This window comes from Leuresthes tenuis, unplaced genomic scaffold (assembly GCF_036924035.1).
Source record: "Leuresthes tenuis unplaced genomic scaffold, fLeuTen1.0.hap1 SCAF_4, whole genome shotgun sequence".
Classification (NCBI taxonomy): domain Eukaryota; kingdom Metazoa; phylum Chordata; class Actinopteri; order Atheriniformes; family Atherinopsidae; genus Leuresthes; species Leuresthes tenuis.
This window is the reverse complement of record NW_027325358.1, coordinates 12,064,129-12,079,213: the sequence shown is the minus strand read 5'-3', so window position 1 is coordinate 12,079,213 and position 15,085 is coordinate 12,064,129. Positions and strand designations below refer to the sequence as shown.

Sequence of the window (15,085 nt, the reverse complement as noted above, 5' to 3'; positions counted from 1 at the left end):
CCCCAGGGGATTTATATAAAATAGCAATATTTGATCCCGTGTGAATGAGAACAGATTGTTGGCACTGGTACACTAAGTTTCAGTGAGAATCTATGAGACATGTAATGCAATTTGATAGAATAAAATGAAGCTCTTTTTTACACCAGTCAGAAAAACTCACTAACACCTGCTTACATCGGGTTTTTGAATGAAATGATAAAGTATTCAGTCCTGTGTCAAATAACTGCAGAAGTCACAGGTATTTACTGGCTCCAGCTCCAAACAGCATTGATGTTTGTCACGCATTTATGGGAAAACAGCCCTTGGTGACACAGCTCACTTTTTCTATATAGAATCACACATTTAACGACCGCAATATTCCACACGGAGTCTCTGAAACTGACAGCAAAAACTTGCAGACAAAAAGAGAAGAGATGGACTGATTTTACCTGGCATAAGGACAACCGGCGGCTCACTCGTAGTCCACTGGATACGGTTGATGGTCACGGTCAAGTCAAAATTTCTGATCTAATTGTCTCAAAAAGATGTAAACTGTGGTCCAACACAGCTTGTAGGATACCATGTAATACCATCTCCTCATGTTGTCATAGTTACATACTTGTTCCCAAGGAGATAGTGGTAGTTAGTGGACCAGTTCTGAATACACTGTACCCCCCCTGGAGCACAAAAAAGAAATATGATAGTAGCAATAGAAAAGGATATAATTTGCTTATTGGGTATACCTGTGATTATAAAAAAAACTTTATAAACATGCTACTTTTGGTGCAAAAATTACATTACAAAATAATTATTTAAATTGGTTTAAAGAATACCTCAGAATATTATTAGTCTGAAATAGAAATTTGATTTATACTTCATATGCACAACCAAAGACCCTTTGATTTAGAGAAAAAAACTCTTCTTGGCTATTAAGAAACTTTTCATAAAGTAAAATAAGACATGTTTTCACAGCTCATAGAAATTTAGGAAAAGGTCATGGTTGTGGAGTCTTACTAAAAAGCTTGACATAAAACATCAAACCTAAGATGGGAAAACCACAACTAAAACCATTTTGTTTTTAAAACATAACCAAAAGCCTTGAGTAACCTAAATCTCTGCATATGGTCCTGGGGTTTTTAAAGCAATATTCCATAATTCTCTTTCCTAAATCTGCAAGCATGAAAACATTGGGCTGAATTGGAAAATAAACTACCAGGAAACAAAATCACTGCATTAAATTTGTTTTCTCTGTATACATACTTCAGAGAAAACAACTTAGCAAAAGTTAAAGTTATTAAGAATTCTATTTTGCTAAGATCTATAATTTGTTTAGAAGACTGGTTATTCTGACCATGCCCAGAAAGCCAGTCAATGGTGACTCAAGTAACTTTTGCACAACTTGTTATACCTGTATTATTTCACACCTTCTAAGTTTTATGCAAAACTATATATAGTGATTAACTTTTAGCATTTAAAATCACTTGGTTAGGTTTAGGCGTCTGAGCTGTTTGATTAGCGTTGACATGGATTGCTTAGAGTGGTTAAACCCTCTAATAACATCAACCGCATAGTTCTTTGGAAGTTGTGAGTGTAACTTAAAGAAAAGTAGAATCTAAAAAAAAAATTGTATAGTAAGTTTTTTTCAAAAATAGAAAGCCTTTTAAAATGATGCTGACAAATATTGTTCTCAAAGATGTCTTACTGTTATTATCATTAGATTTTTTTTTAATCCGTATTGAATTTCCAAGTGGGCAGATTTTCTCCATATTACCTCAGAAACATATTCATCTTGCGACCAATGTGCAATAACTGAGCAAAAAGTTGTAAAGAGAGAGCAAACTCAGCTTTTTGTGTGACTTGATGGCTTTCCTCAAAATGTTTCTCTTTTTTCAATAAAAAGGCCAAAACATTTTGGCAGAGGGATGCACCTTTTTTTAAGGCACTCTGCCAAACTACATGAGCAGACGCATACTGAAAGACCTGAAAAGATTCCCAGGAGGTCAGCTCCTTCTCTCAGTGTCCCAGTGTGCACAGACCAGCTACTTGCACTAAATGTACTAATCTGTCCACTGTTGTCATATGAATTTTCTCTGCATCAAAATCAGTAATGCAAACTATCATTAAGTGTGAAATATGTGATGTGAGGAATTGCTTTTAATTGGTACATTTTTTCATATATCTCTTAATCATCTAGTCTATAAAAGTGTAAATAATAATATTTGGCTTTTTGGATTGCAGGTTGAGAAAGTGATGAAAATAATTATTAATGATGTTCAGAGACAAAGAGTTTTTTGGTAAATAAAAAAAAAAAGAAACTATATTCTAATCTCTGCTTGAAATAATTTCCTGAACCCATCCCAGTAGTTTTGAGTCGTATACTTGATCAGGAAACAGTAAAGCCTAAACCTGTCCACGCAGCCTGTGAAAGAGCAAGTGAAACTGAAAGTATTAATGATGAAATCTGAAAAACAGCTTTTCCAATGTGGTGTTGAACTCAAGTCTCAAGTTTCCTCCACCTCTCGCTAACCACATTACATGACACTAACGTTTTAGGAACCCACTTGCATGGACACCTTATATTTATATCAGAGACTTTCCGAGCATTGAGAGAACACCAGTATTTGATGCCCTGGTAAAGAGAAAAGACTGGAATACAACAGGTCCAAAAAGGTGTGTTCATCTTAAGGTGGACAACCATCATATTCAGAAAATCTCTCCCACCTGACACCTCCACAGGCTTCCATGAGCTCTGGATATATTGTGGCTATTTAACTTATTAGACTCTTGTTTGAGAATGCATGGCACTAAAGGGCATAGTACACTGGAACATCAAGCAAGTTCCAGTTTCTGTAATATCATATAATCCAGAGCCTTCATCACCAACAGTGCATTTAAGATTTTTGCCGTATTGTGCTGTGTTCTTTTTAATACATGTCTGGTGTGATTAAGCACAGCACTTTCAACCATAGGATTTGATTTCAACACCCAGAGAGGATAATACAACAAGACTTTATTAAAACATTTTTACCACTTCCTGGTTCAGGTTTGGCAGTAACATCACTTGCTTAGGGTCAGAAATCGAAAAAATACTCGGTTAGGGTTTTTTTATTTAAAAAAAAAAACAATATATTATTTACGACTAGAATTCATATAGTGTACTATACCTTTGTCACCTAAATGGAGGCCATTTTGAAACTTAGTATTGCTGTTGCTCTCGTGACCACTAGAGGTCAAATATTCTTTGAATAAAATTAAAATGTTATTATTTTTTGCATGCAGGAGTAAACACTCCATGTCATCATTTTTGGAAGGAGAACGTTTTTGAAAATCTACATCCTTTGTTGCCTGTAGTTTATTTCAAAAACTTTTTCCTTTCTACCAAGCAATAGCCACCAACTGGATCACTGCGTAGATGAAAGAGCGCATCAGCTCACGATGAGAGGCTTCCATCTGCTGCAATTCTTTATCTGTGTAGTCTGGTTCAATTAAGCACAATAGCTTACCAACCACCACAGACATAGATAATAAAACAACTTTGCTAAAGCGGATGCCTTCATGATTACATCCCAACATGCAGTCATGAACACATAAGCAGATGCATGCTCTTGTATAATGACACAATTGTTAGGTACATTTGCCTAACCTCACATCAGTTTTATGTAAGAAACTGCAAGCAATAATTTCTCTGGATTTCTTTGAACATCACAAGCCAGGCATCATTTAGTTCTGTTATATTCAAGAGAGGGCAGGCATCTTCATGCCCAGTGTCTCCAAAACAACAGTCTAGATTAATGAATAGAACAGGTCAGGACTCTTTATGAGGAAAACAATCGGTAGACTACATATTTGTTGATAGAGGGGAAGAAAATAGTACAGCAAGCGTGGGATATAAGATAGAAGCTGTTTAACTGTCATCTCTACACTTCCAATCAACGTGCTACAGTCCATCTAGACAAACATTCTTAAGAAGTAGGTTGCCTAGAAATGTGACCATGGAGCAATATCGGTCTTAATACTGTAATTCTCAAGATGTAAAAATCAATCAACATAAGAGTGTTCTAACTGCAGTAGACTGACCTGTCCTTACAATTAGCCCGCAGTTTTTTTTCCACTACTGTTCTTTTGGATAAGCCTTAGGCCACCCATATAAAGTCAGTAGTAATTACAGAGTGAGAGAGGAAGACAGTCATTTCCTCTCCCTTCTGGTTGCATGGTGCTTAAGCCTTTATAATGCTGACATCAGCACTCAGCTCTGACAACAACCAGCACACACACATACAGGTCACTAACAGGTTCTAGCCAAATGCTCTATTCAAGATGCAACTTAATCAACAGCAGCATCAGTGTGATTGTTACTGCTGGTGTCATGACGACCGTCATCATTGTCAACATCATCTTTCATTCTGTGTTAACTTGATTAATATGATAATGATAATGTTAATATGATAAGCCTGTGGGCAGCAGGATTTGAACACAGGCTGACAAGAGATCATGCAACGTGTTAATCAACAACATATACAATATACATAACACATAAAGTAACCTCTCACAGTTGTGGATAAAAGAAAATAGAAATAACTTATAATTCAGACACAAACAACAGGCCTAAATCACCACACCACCCACAACTTTCACCCTCCAGGTATGAGCAAATTCATCACCAAACCACTATTCATCACACAAGGCCACACCTAGTCAACCACTCCAGCAAACACACAACACCACAACGTCAGTACCTTGGTATTCTGTCTGGCATTGCTTATGAAAGGATATGGCCATTCCGTGATCTTTTTGGCGTACTTCCTCACAAAGTTGTCTTCACTGAAGAGGAAGAGGGAGCGGTTGACCGTTAGGCAGCTCTGCCGGACGGGTATGGGATTGTACAGGGCCATGGTCCGGGCTCTCTGGGCCATCGACTGCTTGTACATCCGCTGCGCTCCGGGGGGCCCACCTTGCCTGCTGCCGCCGCGGCCGGGCCCCCCTTGTCCGCCGGCACCCCCGCCACCACCGCCACCACCACCTCCTCCTCCTCCTCCTCCTCCACCTCCATACCTGTTGGGTAACTCGTCTCCAAAACGCGCCATTCTGCAGACACCAAACGCCAGAGGTTAGGAAGGAGCCGGGGGGGAACCTCAGAGTGACACCTCCACATGCCACCACCCCATCAGCCTCGGCTCCAAACACACATGCAGAATGAAGTTAGGTTTGGCTCTTTCGCTGGCTTATCCTTATTCCTCTATCTATCTCCGTCTCCTTCCCAGATCTTCAGCGCTGAGAAGATACCCCCATTTGTAAGTGGAGAGGGAGGGAGGGCAGGGAGGAGGAGAGGAGAGGGGAGGGATTGGAGATGAGAAGGAAAGCGCACGGTGTCTGTGATCGTGTGTTTGGAATATGAATTGGAGATACAACGATGTATTTATATAATTTCTGTCAGATCAGTTCTCTGGCAGAAAAAAAAATAGTTTGATTTCGGGGCGCCTCTGGAAACTAAAAAATCTGTATCTTGTCAGACCATCAACGTTTTTCTCTCCATCGAAGGCATCCTCTTTTATTTATTTATTTTTAATTTTTGATCGGGAAAAACCTCTTTAGAAGTGAGTCAATTCTTGCATTTGAGCAGGCAAACGAATCAGTCACATTAAAAAATACAATAAGGATGCATAGCAGTGCGTTTAAATAGATATTGCAATCATCTCCACTAAGTAGGCTACCCTAGCTTAAGACTGCGTCTTTTTAGGTCTCAACAGCCTTGAGCATCTTGACAGGATCTGCAGTTGTCTTTTCCCCTCCCCAAGTCCCCCTTTTTTCAGCGAGATAAAAATAGAAATAGATAAGAGTGAAATCTTTAATAATTAATTTGTTCTTGTACCATATATCTGCAGTGTTTGATGCGGCTGTTTGCCACCTCTCACTGCCACCACACTACTTGGGTTACACGCAAACGTCAAGCGAGGGGGGCTTCCCCAAAATTCGAGCCTGGTGACATTTGTTGATATTTGGTAATGGACGGTGCGGCATCCCCCTTCCTCCTCCTCCCCCTCTCTAACCTCCTCACCAAGGCGTCGGTCACTGATTTTGGGCGTGATTGCGCGCACTTGGATACGAAAATACACAGGTCCTCAATCTACTAATTTATGACTTCCCCGCTTCCCCGTGAAAAAACGAGTTGATAAAATAAAAAATAAAAACAATGTCCACGGCAATCATCTATAATCCAGTGTTGGCTGAACAAGAATCCCGGACGAAAAGGATCCGGAGAAGCAGACCACTGGGGGAGGCAGCATCATCACCATCATCAATTCTTGATCGGGAAATACGACGGCGGCGGTGCGGGTGTGTTACAGCTGCAGCTCGCATCTTTTCCTCCGCCACTAGGCAGAAACTGTGCACCATCCCCGCCCAGCAGCATCGCCCCCGAGGCTCCCAGAACCAGAGAGAGGCGGTCAGCCGCGAAGAGCTTAATAAGTCCAGCGTCTCTTCTCTCTCTCTCTTTAGCGCGCACTCCCTATCCACCCTCTTTATGATTTTTTTCCCCTTTCCTTGTCAACCCCCAAGGGGGACTTGAGCCAAAGCGCAGTCGGTCCGGAGGTTGTATTTTCTTGGAGACCAGCGCTGGAAACGAAAAAAAAAACCCGACGAGCGGAGCGCTTCTGCTTCTTCTCTTGCGTTCTGTCAGCCGTCGGGGTTCAGCCGTGCACTGGGCATCTGATCAGTCTGACGGGAACCGAGCGCCACGCGCATATCCGTGGCCAAGACTTGCAGCGCACGACGCACGGCACCTCCCCGGAGCCTCCCCCACACCAACCCACTCCCCAAAGGGCACGACGGAGATACAGCTACAGTATGGATGTCACCTCTGTATGTTAAAGCATCCCACTTTACCTTTGCCAAAGTGGGAAAAATTAAATGAAAAAATGGTTGGGAGGCCAAAGTACATCCAATTTGTGATTGTATGTGAGGTTATAATTGTTTTATTATTTAATAAAGAACTTCGAAAGTACTGATAACAAATAATGTTAGATAAAATTGCGTTGACATAGCAAAATGAACTGAGGCCCATTGGGGAAACGTGCCCACGGCTTCCTCTCATAGTTGTAAAGTGTCACAGCCACCAACTACACCCTCCAATTTACCTCGTTCACTGTTTACTCAAACCCATCCGACTGAGAACAAAGCACAGCCACGGGCTCAGTTAGTGTGAGGGGTGTAAGTTAAATATGGAAAATATAACTCAATTGCAGTCCCATTAAAAATATGAAACCACAAAGTGGGATTTAGGGACTTCTTAATATCCAGATGATTTCAGGGGATCATCTCCGTAAACAATAGCTGGATTCATTTCGTAACAGGCGAGTGTAGAGAGGTGATTAGTTTTTATAAATATTTCCTATGTAACAACTTGGTCCCCACTTGACAGTATAGACCGTTGTGTCATTTTATCAATGCCAGATATAACATTCAAATGGAATCCATTGAGATGTCATGAGATGCATTGCTTTGTTTGTAACCACGTGGTTTAGAGCAAATTATGGACATCTGAGCAGTGTTTATGAGGCAAACGTTTTTCCTAATTGAAAAATGCAAGAAACAAATCTCCCAATTAACTAAGTAGGAAAAACTTCTCCTACACACGACCACAAAGAGGGTTCGGAGAGAGTTTTAATTAATTATTCGTTGTTTTTTTTTTTGTTGTTGCTTTTCTTTTTTTCTGAGAACATAGCCTATGGTTATTTTGAGCATGATTTGAAAAAAAAAAAGGGGTTTTATCTTCCTTCAGTCCTGCCTTCCTCCAAGCCGTCTGTCAGTCTGGCTCCGGCATCTGAGTCATCTTTGATATGGCTGGGCAAGCTGTTTGCTTGGGCTAAACCGACCAAGCTGTCAAACTTACACAACAGGGAAATGTAGATGGTGGGGAAAATAGAAAGGTGGTGTTCATGGATGTGTGTTAGCGTGTGTGTGTGTTGGGGGGGAGGGTTGTTTACTGTGGCTCATAGGGGAGTGGCCCAAAAAAATCAAATGGTTTTATGGAATTAAAAACTCGTAAAGAGAGGGAAACAAACAAACAAACAAAAAAATGAATACTACAAAAACAACAACAACAACAATAATAATAATAATAATAATAATAACATTAAATTAATAAACAAACCGAATAATTATTTTAGGGATATTAGTTTATAGTCAAATAAAAAATCAAAAGACATCAAAATAAGCATCCGACGCTGTCCTTGGTACTGAAACAGCTATTAACATGGTTCCAAGGCTTTTTGGCGTTGTCCAAAATGCTGGGAAGAAAGAAAAAAAAAAGAGTAGGAAGCACCACACACCACCTGCTTACCTTTGGACACAGTTACCTACACTGTGCATCAGGGTAGCTTATTTACTTGCACCTCCCACCATCTGTTAATTTTGAGACCTGTTTGCAAGTTCTACTTGCTGTTTGTCTGCTCTACCAGCTAATTTGGCAGTTAACCATCCATCACTTGAAGGTCCGATTCTGCTCTAAAAACAGTAAGTGGAATACTCAAAGAAGGCCATATGGTAGATTTCTGGGATGCATCTGAAGGCAAACTGTGACAGACTATTTAGAAACCAACAAAGTCTCACCAAACTTCATGTAAGGGGAAAACCTGGCTCTTTATTCACATGTATTCCCAGTTCCTCTCATAGTGTTTCAGTCTCAACAAGCTCCTGTCCATCAAACAGTATCCTTGAGAAATTATTTAAAGTTGTATGGATGCAGGTTGTGTTGATTATTACATTCATAAAGAAGTCATGTAGCTTTAATTGGACCCAAAACTGCCTCATTCTATTAATGTTAAATAATAAAAATGTTGGAGAAAGTTATAACACCTGGTATTGAAAGGTAGGAGGGAATTGTGAGGTAGTCAACTTCCTTTTTTCAGTTGATTTTTTACAGTGACTTTTCAGTTAAATGACAACATATTAGAACGGCAAAAAAGAAAAAGAAAGCCAAGTGAACTTGCTTGTTGTTTTTGTTTAGCTGTTTACAATAAGTAGTACATAGAAACAAACAAGCAAACAAATTAACAAAAATATTGACAAAACGATGCAAAACGAATCCCATCTAGTCATCAAAATCTATTTCTTGTCCTTTTAACGCTGGTCTCACATGTATCTTGATTCACTTTGTGAAGATGGGAGATGTGCATTTTGTGTAGTCATTTGCTTATTATAAGCTTTGTTCTAGTGTATGACGCAGCCACCAGGTTTTTACAAGATGCTTTTTTTATATAATAACGATTGCATGCCTGGATTAGCTTGGCATCTTATTCCCTCAGACTGGTGGGTACTACCAGGCATGATAAAAGCTAGTTTTTGCTGACAGCAGAGGAGAGCAAGACAGTGAGTGTTGAAAAAAATGGGTGGTGGTGGCGAAATGGTGGGACGAAAGCGGTGCTAGTGGACAAGCCTTTCTGTGACTTGAGTGATCACAGACACCATGGCGTGGTCTGATAACCTGTGCTATCACGTATTAATAATGAGGACAGACGGATCGGAAGGTGACAACTACAGACATTTTAATGTCTTCTTCCTTTCTCTTATTGCTATTCTGCACTCTGGCAAACCTGTGTTATTGCTTCTGGTGCTGCATGGCTATGCAGCTTTCCCAGGCTCTCTCTCCTTCTCTCTCTTGGAGTGCGCGTGGGTAGGTGTGCATGTGCTGCTGAGGGAGTCGTGCTGAGATCCTGATGCACAGCATTGTCATTCAGGGAGCGTTCACATAGGCAACCCCCGCAGGAAGCCCTGGCACCTCCCACTTGAAATAACCCTCCTCTCGCCCCCCTCCCTCCTTGCCTGTTCTCTGATCTCACTCAGCAGGCCAAAGCTACAGAGCTGTCTGGGAGGGTGAGGATGAGAACAGAGAAATAACACAGCAGGCGTGAGGCCAGCTCACATTCAATTTAAAGGATGAAAATTGACATTATGATTTACGTTGACATTAGGACTGGCCCTATCAGTTCTAAAAGTTTTATTCTGAAATTAGATTTACTACTTCTCTATGGGAACTTTGTCAGAAAATAAATGTGTTTTCTAAGTGATAAAAAAGTTGTAATAAACATGATTTTCATATAACTGAATTCAACTGGAGGTTACAGCAGTTCTCCCAGTTTGATTACCACTGACACCTCTGTTGTCTTCACCTCCCACATCTTTCCAACTTTCTCTTTCAGCCCTTAGTATTTTTCAAGCTTCTCATGTTCCTCCTTCTTGATGTTGCTGTCAGTCAGAATTGCTACATCTATTATCACTGTCTTCTTCTGTGGTATGTCGACCACTACAATGTGCAGTTGGTTGGCCATCACCAGTTTATCAATCTGAATCCAGAAGTCTCTAGGGATTGTAGCTCTGTTATTCTCCAATACATTTGGTGGTATCTCCCACTTTGACTTTGGGACCCATTCTCGATACAGATGTTCCTGTACACTTTTTTACCCCACTGATTTGCCTACAACTGTCTACACCCCGCTACTAGCTGAACTGTTTTGGAGGCCTCTCTGCACAGGCTGCACCTGGGGTCCTGAGTCTGCCGTAGAGCCTATCTCTTCTGCTCCAGTGTCTATTGACCCTGGTCTGTGAGGCATCCCTCTGCAGCTTAGTCTGTCTATAAAATGTGTATGTTTGTCCACATTTCCAAATGTTCCTGCGTAAATTAATGAGGAAATTCTAAGCTGCCGATTTCCACCTATTGAATGTGTAACTACACGTTAAAATGTTCTACTTTATATAAAGTACTGGACTAGTCTTTTAAAGTTATCTTGAGTGATAAGTCTCCAGGCTTTTTAAAGTTTTTCTTTGGACATGGGCTGTTTTTTAACTAATTTTCAGTGCAGTCCTATTACCTGGCCATTTTTAGAGGAATAATTTTTTTTTAGTATGTTAAGACACTTGACACTGACTTATGAATCATTCAAGCATAAAAAGGTACCGAATTAAAAGAATAAATCAGTATTCTGTCTACACCATAACAGACAACTTAGTAAAGAACCTACTTTAAACTATGTCTTTAGGCACTTTGTTACAAGCAGCCTGTCACAAAGACACAGTTTATTAACATTTCTTTGGTCACGTCTATGAAAATTACTTACTAATATCAGGATAAAATCACATTTCAGAAAGTTATTAGCTGAAAACTTAAAACACTTCATTGTGTGCAGTGTGTCTATTCAATGTGTAAATTTTAGGACACTGGACAAGTGGAGGACTAAAGAAGTGACAGACCTACTAAACTACTCTATCTGAATCTGGTGTCTGCTAAAATAGGAAAAAAAAAATCTGCTATGACCTGATACAGAACTTGAGAGATGCATCTGGACTTCAGTTGATCCATCTACTGTTCAATGATACCTCATCAGAAATGATCTCCGTGGAAGGATGGCTGTCAAGAAGCCATTCTTAAGGGCAACGGGGAGAAAAGCGCATGTATGCCAAATGACACAAGAACTGTACTGAAAATCAATGGCAGCAGGTCTTATGGAGTGATGAATCCTCGCCAGACCTGGACCTCAACATTATTGAAGCAGTGTGGCAAAGAATGGAACAAAAGTCAGCCAACATCCAAAGAACAGCTTTGGATTAATCCTTGAAGATGTCTGGAGAACTATTCCTAAGGACTACTTCAAGACAGGGCAAGAAAGCTTGTCTAAGAGGAATCAGAAAGTGTTGAAGAATAAAGGTGCTCATACAAAACATTGACTTGCAAGCTCGTTAGCATTGTACACCTCAATTTTTGTCTTACATACAGTAAGACAAAATTATATCTGCACATGTTTCAATAAAGTGGTGCTTCTAAACATAAGTAAGTGATCTATGTATGTTATGATATTGGGGAGAAACAGACAACTTGACAGGACCATCTGGTTTTAATGAGAAAACTTTGCTTGAAATAGAGATGTCAGGCTCCTTTTTTGCTGACTTATTCTCACCCATAATACCCAAACAGGTCTGCAGCAATGACGTTTTGTCTCATTAGCACTGTGCTTTTTGTTACCATCAGGACTAGTGGTCCCAATGAAGTTAGTGTTTACAGAAAAATGAGTGGAAACACACACACACACCCATACAAAGTGTATGTTCCTCAGAGTTTGCAGTCTTTATATGAAGTGTGTGTATCTAAGAGAATAAGTTGTGGTGGTATGTGCATGTCTGTGTGCGTGTGAGCAGGGGGTTTTGCAGAGAGGCGGAGAGAGAGATATAGTGAGCTGATGTAGCGTCCAAGCTAATTAGGGGAATTGCTCTTTTTTTTTTTGGCTCGTTCTCACGCCGACTCAACCTGTATTAATTGATTGGCTAGTTAATGGAAGTGGACAGGAAGAACACAGAAGGGAGAGAGAGGACAAGGAAAAGGAGTGTGCTGGTCTAAGCTAATGGGCCCGGATCGGGTGTGTGGAGTAAGCATTCTAGTCAAAGAATCAGCACTATTGGACGAGGAGAAAGAAATAAAGAAAATGAAGATGGGAAAGAGTGATACAATAAGAAAAAAGCAGAGAGAGGAAGAGTGAGATCAGAGATGCAGGCACTGACTGTAAAGGAGGAGTTTTTCTTCTATATTTTATCATCAACTGAATCATTATACCACAGCGAGAAGTAAATTATGTCATTTTACAATTCTAGAAACGAGAAGTACGTACTATATGACCACAAAGACTGGGTTGAATATTGGCTATAGTCTATGAAACTATAGTCATATGAAAAAGCAAGTACCCGATGTTCACCTGAAGCTTTCTAAATGCAGTTTTAATATGACTTGGAGCAGATGTGGTTACTTCTATTATATAGATCATTTATTGCTGTAGATATCCTGAGTGCAATGGACAAATGTTCTTTTTGCATATTGAAAAAATTTAATTTCTGTGACACTTTATCTGCTAGTATGTCAGAATTGTGGTCACATTTTGTCAGAAGTTATTTCTTTATTTTCACTACTGTCTGTTTAAATTACCATCCAAACAGAAAATTTAAGGTGACCACAAAATGAAGGACTGTAAACTTTGCATTGACTCTGATAGTCATCTAGAAATCATTCAAAATGTTCTGATATGATGTGGTTGAAACTGATAACTAGAGCATTGTCTGATTCAATTTACAGAATGATTTCAATTGCTTCTCTTGTATCACATACCATCTATCCGTTATTTCTTTATTATCATATTTTGCATATTTTCACTAACGACGTAAAAGCTCACTTAGATTAATCACTGTTTCTGTCATGTCTACGAAATTGTTGACAATTTCCACTACAAACCACATTCAACCACATTCAACGGAATAAGCAATTGAGAGAAAGTAAAAAAAAATCTTCACGGGCCAATCCAAGAACCCAGTTGGAGGAAAAACTAAATGTTGATTTCAGTGCAGCACAATATGTGGAAACCTGCCAAAATCTGAGGGACAAACAGAAAGGCCAGTCAGGCACATTAAGCCCATATGTCCAAGGATGTCTAATAGCCACAGAGGGGTAATAATCATCCTGTTTGATGAATGTTGTAATTTCAGTAGAATCAATGCAAATTAAACTGTTAAATATGGTTTGTTTTGTCATTTCATTCGCTGTGTATTTCAGCGACCGTTTTAAAATTGACTTTTTAACAGGTCTGCTGAAAAATTTACTTCATGAGGAACTGACAGCAAAGAGTTGCATGGGTACAGACATATTCAGAAGAGCTCTGTGAAGTTTGTTTCCAGCTGGCAAATACACCTAAAGAGATATTTATATCTATCAGGAAGGAACATTTCCCTTTTCTTTCACAGGATTAACGGAAACAGTCAGTCAGTCAGTCAGTCAGTCAGTCAGTCATAAAGCTTAAAATTCCTTCACTTTTATTTCCAATACATTATTCTGACCAATACACTGACTATTTGGAAGAGCACAGGACGATGAGAAGTTCCAGTTGCTTTTTCCCCTAATGTATATTTCTTATGTCAAAAATCAGCTCAGATGTTTGGGTGAGATGGAGGATAGTAGTTGAGGTGCTGTGTGGGACAATAAGGAAGATTAAAGTCATTGAAAAGAAAAACGGAGAGAAAGAATATCTGCCAGTTCATACTCCAAAGGGATATTATGCAACGGAAGATGATGAGCCAGGATATGAAAAGTCCTGTGTGAATTACATTGCTTTACATGTTTACACAGTTTCAGTTTAAAGCGCCAAATCACAACAAATGTCATCTCAAGGCACTTACAAGATACAGTCCAATTCAAGCCAATTATCCAATTATAGTCCAGTTCATAATAATACAATCATAATCTAATCAAATCTAACTAATTAAAATCCAAATTAGTCCATTTCATTCAATGCAAATGCCTAGCTAAGGAAACGAACAGATTGCATCGAAACTTATCTTCAATTCAATCCTTCATACTGAGCGTACAGGAGGCGACTGTGGTTTGAAAAAAAAAAAAACTCCCTTTCAACAGGACGAAATCTCCAGCACAAGCAGACTCGGGAAGAGCAGTCATTTGCCTCGACAGTTTATGGATGTTCATATAGTCTAGTGTGAGAGGTGGAGACAGATAGCGTCCACGCGCAACAATGCAGGCTGAAGCCAGCCATGGAGCTTCCTAGATCAATTTTATCCGTATGTAATTCACCATTTCTATGCATTTCTAATACTGTGTTATAGTAAGTCTGTTGCATGGTGAATACATTAAACCAATTAAACTATCACCAGCATATTTGTGGCAACAGATGCAGTGTTCCACCAGGGTAAAAAAATTAAAATAATTCGTTATTTTTATTTTTTTTAAATAAAAAAAAAATTTGACACAGCAAAAAGATGACTCCAGCAGTATCTTTGTGCAATTTTTCTTCTTTTGACATACCCAAAACTCTGTGTAAGTCCCAATTTGCCCAAAACAGAAGAGTCATCACTGCACATTTAGGAAGCTGCTGCCAGAGTAGGGGCTCTGCCCAGTAACTGTTCAGTCTTTTTTGCTTTATCTTAATTGAGGAGACGACTACTAAAAGAGTAAGCAGGCAAATCAGAGGTGAAGCCAACTCATCATTTGCTGTTTTTTTCCGATTTGCAACCAAAAGCAGTATCCAGAAAAGGCTTTGATGAGTGCAGATGGGCAGTGAGAGCT

At 39.6% G+C, this 15,085-nt stretch overlaps 1 protein-coding gene across 10 annotated transcripts in view; it reads right to left on the bottom strand.

The window, feature by feature from the left end:
• The window catches only part of cacna1ab (calcium channel, voltage-dependent, P/Q type, alpha 1A subunit, b), a 133,058-nt gene extending 126,312 nt beyond the window's left edge, over nucleotides 1-6,746 (bottom strand). For 5 of the 10 annotated variants that reach the window (XM_072384602.1, XM_072384607.1, XM_072384606.1 and 2 more), the window contains exon 1: nucleotides 4,754-6,740. In XM_072384602.1, coding sequence (XP_072240703.1) covers nucleotides 4,754-5,063 — 310 coding nt within the window. In that variant the 5' untranslated portion in view covers nucleotides 5,064-6,740. Of the gene's footprint in view, nucleotides 1-4,753 lie in introns of all 10 variants that reach the window. The other 5 variants (XM_072384603.1, XM_072384605.1, XM_072384608.1 and 2 more) reach the window with 3 other exon arrangements.
• Nucleotides 6,747-15,085: the final 8,339 nt, after the last annotated feature.